General features: G+C 65.0%; 1 protein-coding gene across 7 annotated transcripts in view; it reads right to left on the bottom strand.

Moving 5' to 3' along the window:
- Positions 1–5,388, bottom strand: part of DGKZ (diacylglycerol kinase zeta) — a 46,350-nt gene that overhangs the window by 2,556 nt on the left and 38,406 nt on the right. For all 7 annotated transcript variants that reach the window (XM_006157776.3, XM_027775407.1, XM_027775406.1 and 4 more), the window contains 15 exons: positions 5,208–5,321; positions 4,992–5,132; positions 4,450–4,528; positions 4,204–4,259; positions 3,986–4,048; positions 3,815–3,888; positions 3,623–3,734; positions 2,690–2,889; positions 2,422–2,522; positions 2,243–2,322; positions 2,004–2,073; positions 1,866–1,906; positions 1,274–1,413; positions 366–397; positions 59–102 (listed from right to left, as the gene is read on the bottom strand). In XM_006157776.3, coding sequence (XP_006157838.1) covers positions 59–102; positions 366–397; positions 1,274–1,413; positions 1,866–1,906; positions 2,004–2,073; positions 2,243–2,322; positions 2,422–2,522; positions 2,690–2,889; positions 3,623–3,734; positions 3,815–3,888; positions 3,986–4,048; positions 4,204–4,259; positions 4,450–4,528; positions 4,992–5,132; positions 5,208–5,321 — 1,347 coding nt within the window. The remainder of the gene's footprint in view (positions 1–58; positions 103–365; positions 398–1,273; positions 1,414–1,865; positions 1,907–2,003; positions 2,074–2,242; positions 2,323–2,421; positions 2,523–2,689; positions 2,890–3,622; positions 3,735–3,814; positions 3,889–3,985; positions 4,049–4,203; positions 4,260–4,449; positions 4,529–4,991; positions 5,133–5,207; positions 5,322–5,388) is intronic.

Below are 5,388 nucleotides of genomic sequence, written 5' to 3'. Positions count from 1 at the left end.
AATGCTGGGGGGGGGGGATGCTGCCAAGGGGAAGAGGCTGGAGCCCCAGAGCTAGTACCTTACAGAAGTCGTTCCTCCTGGCGGCCTCCATCAGCTCTTCACCTGCACAGAACACCTGGCTGTTACATTCAGGTCGGAAGCCAGGCCGTGCTGGTGCACGCACGTGCTACTTCACTGTGCAGAAAAGTGTGCCTGCCGGGGCACGTGTGCGAGGGCTGGGCTGCGGCATGCATGTGGCCACGTGTCTGGGTAAGGCTGTCTCAGCTCAGCCCAGCCAAGCCCAGCCCAGCCCTGCCCAGCCCACCCCACCGGCTGAGCCTCACTCCTATGACAGGGAGACAGGAGGGGGCCGGGAGAGAACTCACCTGAAGGGGGTGCGGCATCCCCTTGCAGTGACCTGCAAACAGAGCAGGCTGAGTTCTGTGGCCGGCCTCAGCAGGCCAGCTGGTCCCCTCTCCAGCCCCGACCTGGAGGCCCCACGTTCTTTCAACAGTTTATGCATGTCTGCTACACATCGAGACCGTCAGAGGCCCTGCAGACAGCGAGCAGGGCGGACAGTGCACGCGCTCTTGTGGAGCTCGCACTCTGGGGCTGGGAGACACAGGCCCATGGGTAAATGAGGCCTCTGGGGGAATAGCAAGGGCCGTGATGCACAACGGGAGCAGGAGCAGCAGCTGGAGGGCAGCGGCCCCTGCCATGGGGCTCCTGGGAGAGCTGAGGAGCAGCCAGCCAGGCTGGGACCTAGGGGGCGGGGCAGCTCTGAATAACCCGTGAGCGGTCCGGGCAAGGACGAAAGTCCAGAGGTGGCAAACCTGAGGCCTCCAAGGCCCAGGAGAGGAGTGAGGCTGGACTATGGGGATGGGCGGCGGCCAGGCTCAGGCTGAGCACAACATGCGGGAGACCAGAGCTGGAGGCCAGGGGCAGGGCGGCTTGGAGGCAGGATGGCAAGGTGGAGAGAGCTGTGTGGGGGAAGGCTGCCGGGACCTGCTGAGGAATGGCTGGGAGCAGCAGGGTGCCAGGAGAGGTCAGGGTCAGGGAGCCCAGGCCTTTGGCCTGTGGTGCAGGGCGGACATAGGCCACTTCCTGGAAGGACCGGAACCGTGGGCTGAGGGCGGGTAGCTCTGGCCAGGTTCAGGCTGACGCCACCCAGTCACCAGATGGCTGGGCGCATCTGGTGCTGGAGGAGCTGGGGCTGAAGGCATGGATTCAGGAGATGCCAGCTCACAGGTGGGGCTGAAGGCAGGGACACAGGGTAAACGAGGCTGGGACTCACCGGGGCGTGGGTGAGCAGGGGGAGGTGGGGAGCGGGGAGGTGGGGGTTGGGAGGTCAGGCCGGGCCGATGCCCCCCGCAGCTCGGGGTCCAGGATATAAATCTCATCCTGTGCGATCTCGGTCACATAGTTGAGGTGCTCCTGCGGGTGGGGAGGTCAGGGCCGAGGGTCAGGGCCTTCCCGGGGACCTGACAGGGCTGAGGGGCAGCCGAGCTGGCGGCCCTGAAGCCATGCGCACACACACACACACAAAGCAGATAGCCGGGGGTGGCCCTGCCGATCCCTCCACCCCACCACTGCCCAAGCCCTGTCCCTGACCTCTGCACGGGGCCCCCCAGCTCCACAGGTGACCCAGGTGACCTAGCTCTGGCCCGGTGTCTTCCTAGATGCACTGTGCTTCGAGGTGCCCCCAGCCTGTGCTGAGCACACCAGCTCCTGTCTCCTGTGGGCACCGTCCCTTTGCACTCTGGCCTGCACACTCCAGGGCCCACTCTTGGACTTAGACCAGTGTGAGCACATCATAGGGAATGAGGACAGAGGTGGCCCTGGGGCCCTGGGCTCAGCTGCGTAAGGGGGAGCGCTGCACACCTCACCTGAGCCCGGTCGATTCTGTAGAAGCGGCTGGCAGTGGTGGCTGTGGGAGAGAAGGATGAGGGAGGGCCTTGTCCAGCCCAGGCCCTCTGCTGCCCCGCCCAAGGGCCCTTGGGAGCTGGTCCTTCAGGGAGACTCACCGTCCAGGAAGCACCACTTGGGGGACAGTTTCTGGCAAGTAGGAGACTTGGCTCCGGCCCCATCAGGCTCCTGTGAGAGATGCAAAGGGCGGGAATTGGGCAGGGCTGGGGAGGGGCCGGAATGTGGGGCCAGTGGGGACAGCAGAGTGGCTTCAAAGGCAAGAGCACATCGGCAGGAAGAGGCTGGGCCAGCGGCTTCTCAGCTGGGGCCTGGGGAGGTGGCTGGCCTCCTCCCTTACCTGCTGGAGCCTCTCGATGTGGGCGCGGCAGAGCTCCAGGTCGCTGTCTCCTGGGACCACCACGGTGCCCAGCGGCACGGCTGAGGACAGAGCAGCCATCAGTCGCCCCCATAGCACTGTCCTACCCGGGGCCCTGGCAGCTCCTCAGCACCTGCCCAGCCCCGCAGGCCGCCACTCACAAGCCTCCTTGAGCCGCTCCTTGTCGTAATGCAGGGCCTCGTAGTCGTGCATGCTGACGCTGCTCACCTGGATCCGCAGCTGCTCCGGCACCGGCTGCTGGCTGTGGGGCGGGCCGGTGGACAGGGACTCAGCCAGGGCTGGCCTGGGCACCGAGCCAGAGCTGAGGCCTCCTGCTTCACCCCAAAGCCGTGAGCAGAGGAAACATCAGCCCCTTTTATGGGTGGGCCCACGGCTCACAGCACCCAGAGGGGGTGGGGCGGGGCATACTCGCTGTGCAGGGGGGCGGCGCTCCTCCGCTTGGCCTTCTGCACCATAGTGGCCTGGTTGCGCAGGGCAATGCGGATGCGTGAGGCTGCCAGCTTGCAGGGCTCGCCGTCCACCTGCACCGGGATGGCCTTGGCCGTGGTAAGCACCACCTCGCGGCACTGTGTCAGCCGCTCGCCGTGCCCGCCCACCTGCAGCGCCGCCTGTGGGCACAGGAAGCTCAGGTCAGGGGAGCAGGGGAGGGAGGTGTAGCCCCAAGGTCTGATCTCTCAGGTCAGACAACAAAGGTCAAGAGTGAACCCCAGGCAGCTTGGCGATGGGGGTCGGGGACGCAGGGGTGACTTCCGGCAGGGAAGGCAAGGTGGCCCTCTGACACAGAGGAGAAAGGGGCAAGTTCAAGACAGAGAGGGGAGATCAGCCTGAGCGGCAGAAGCGAAGGCAACCCTCGATCCTGGCCAGTGGGGGGACGTGTGCGTGACCCCCAGCTATGGTTTAGAAAACCCCAGCCCCCAAGGCGCATGCTCTGGAATGTGGTCCCCACAATGGCTTAGGAGACAGTGAAGTCTCTCACGGGGAGATCTGCTGGGTGGGTTGGACCATGAATCCACCCCCTTGTGAGAGGATTCACCTGTCTCCTGATGGAGAGATCTCTCTCTCGTGAGATGGGGTGGTCACTGAGGGCTGGCTGATGGCCGCCCCAGGGGCCTCTCTCTGCCCCTGCCCGCCATGTGATGTAGCACCACACTGGCCTGAGACTGGCCTGAGGCCGGCCTGCAGTTTTGGACTTTCCAGCCACCAGAATCTTAAGCCGAATAAATTGCTTTCTAAGCCACCCAATCTCAGGTGTTTCTGTTAGCACTCGGCGGCAGGCTAAGACGCCCCTCTGCCCTGGGCTGTGCTCCCGGGCACGGTGGGCACAGGCCCGGGGCCACTCACCAGGGACGTCATGGTGAAGCCAATGACCTCGAGGTAGCCGTCATCATGTCGCTGGGGCTCAAAGTCGTGGTGCTCCCCAGGGTGGCCCCAGGGCATGGTGCCCGCGCAGTACCTGGAGGGGAGGGCAGGGGACGGGCTCCAGGACACAGTCTGCAGGACGGAAGGGGGGACCTGGAACCCTCTCCCCCTCACCTGGGGATATTCAGGAAAACAATGCACTGGGGCTTCAGGTCCTGGATCTTGGGGGTCAGGTCCATGCCGTCACACTGGAGGGAGAAACAGAGAGGTGTTGGGCTTCCCGTGCTGAGGCGGCCTCCCTCCCTGCAGGGCCCGTCCCCCGCCTGCCGGCCTGGCATGGCTCACCACCACTCGGATATGCTTGGCCAAGTCCTTGGAGCTGCCCATCAGGAAGTCAGAAAAGGCTGTCTGTGGGAGGCAGAGGGCGTCACCATCTGGTGACAGGGGCCTTCCTTCACCACCGCCCGCAGGGTTCCTGCAGCCTGGCAGACACAGGTGGGCAAGGGGCATGGCTGGGAGGATAGACAGGCACGGGAGGCGGTGCTAGCAGGCCCCAGACTCACCCCGGCATAGAACATCTTATTCCGAAAGCGGCTGTTGAATTTCTCAGGGTTGGCCTCTGGGTGGAGACAGGAGGGACAGTGAGTCACTGAGCATGCTGGCGCTCCCCACGTCCCAGATGAGGTGGGGACCAGGGCTGGGAATGAATGACTTCTGCTGGGGGAACAAGGTCGGAGGCCCCTGGGGGACACTTCTGGGCCCTTCCCCTCCCGTGGCCACCCCGGGCCTTCTCAGCAGGAGCTGCCGACCTCGAGACTCGTGAAACTCCAGGGTGACGTGGGCGTCAAAGCCCAGGCTGAAGTAGTTGTTGAAGACGTCCAGGGGCAGCTAGAAAGAGGTCAAAGGTCAAAATGACCTCACAGATGCCTCTCCCTCCCTGGAGGGTTGGCCGGGCGGCCACCAGGCTTGCTCAGCCCATCACCTTTAGGGGCCCTTCCCACTCGGTAACAGAGCCCCCGGCCAGGCCGGCCCTCCGCCCTCAGGGAAGCAGCCGAGGCTCTGCTCGATCGCCCACACTTCCCGCGTGCCACATGCTGGAAGGGCCCCAGGGCACTCAGCACAATGCCTGGCAGGTAGCAGGTCCTCAGCAAATATTTGCCAACTGGGAAAACAGTGGCTCCACACAGAGCCAGATGGGAGGCAAGAGCGACTGCTTCCCTCGCACAGAGGGAGAAGCTGAAGTCAGGAGGAGACTCGTCCAAGGTCCAGAGCCAGCGGGTGGGCAGGCCCAGCTCCAGTCTCCCGGGAATCCCAGACCCGCAGGGTCCCTGCCCTGGCTTGGCTGACCCACCCGGTCGGTGGCGCCCTCGTCTCGCTCCTCGGGCCCCGCCTCAGGGTTGGGCTCGGCCCGGAGGTCCCAGCGGTCCAGCTGTACCACGTTTCCCTCCTCCACGTGGGAGAGGATCTTCGACACGGGCTCATCGGTGTAGCCCTGGAAGGAGAAGCAGGACTGAGTCCTCCCACGGTGGGAGGCCCCGCCACACACCTGCCGTCCCCTGGTGCTTACCCCGCCCCAGTTGAGGGTGCGGGCCAAGTCATTGCCAGTGCCCAGAGGAAGGATGGCAACGGGGGGTGGCGGCTTTAAGCGCAGCTGGTCCAGGGTGGAGAGAATCCAGCCAACCTGGAGAGGGCAGGGCATGAGAGGCCGGTCAGGCAGCCGGTCAGGACGCCGGGCCGGGCCGCTGTGC

Source organism: Tupaia chinensis, unplaced genomic scaffold (assembly GCF_000334495.1).
Source record: "Tupaia chinensis unplaced genomic scaffold, TupChi_1.0 Scaffold000561_1, whole genome shotgun sequence".
NCBI classification, from domain to species: domain Eukaryota; kingdom Metazoa; phylum Chordata; class Mammalia; order Scandentia; family Tupaiidae; genus Tupaia; species Tupaia belangeri.
This window is presented reverse-complemented; position numbering and strand designations above follow the sequence as displayed.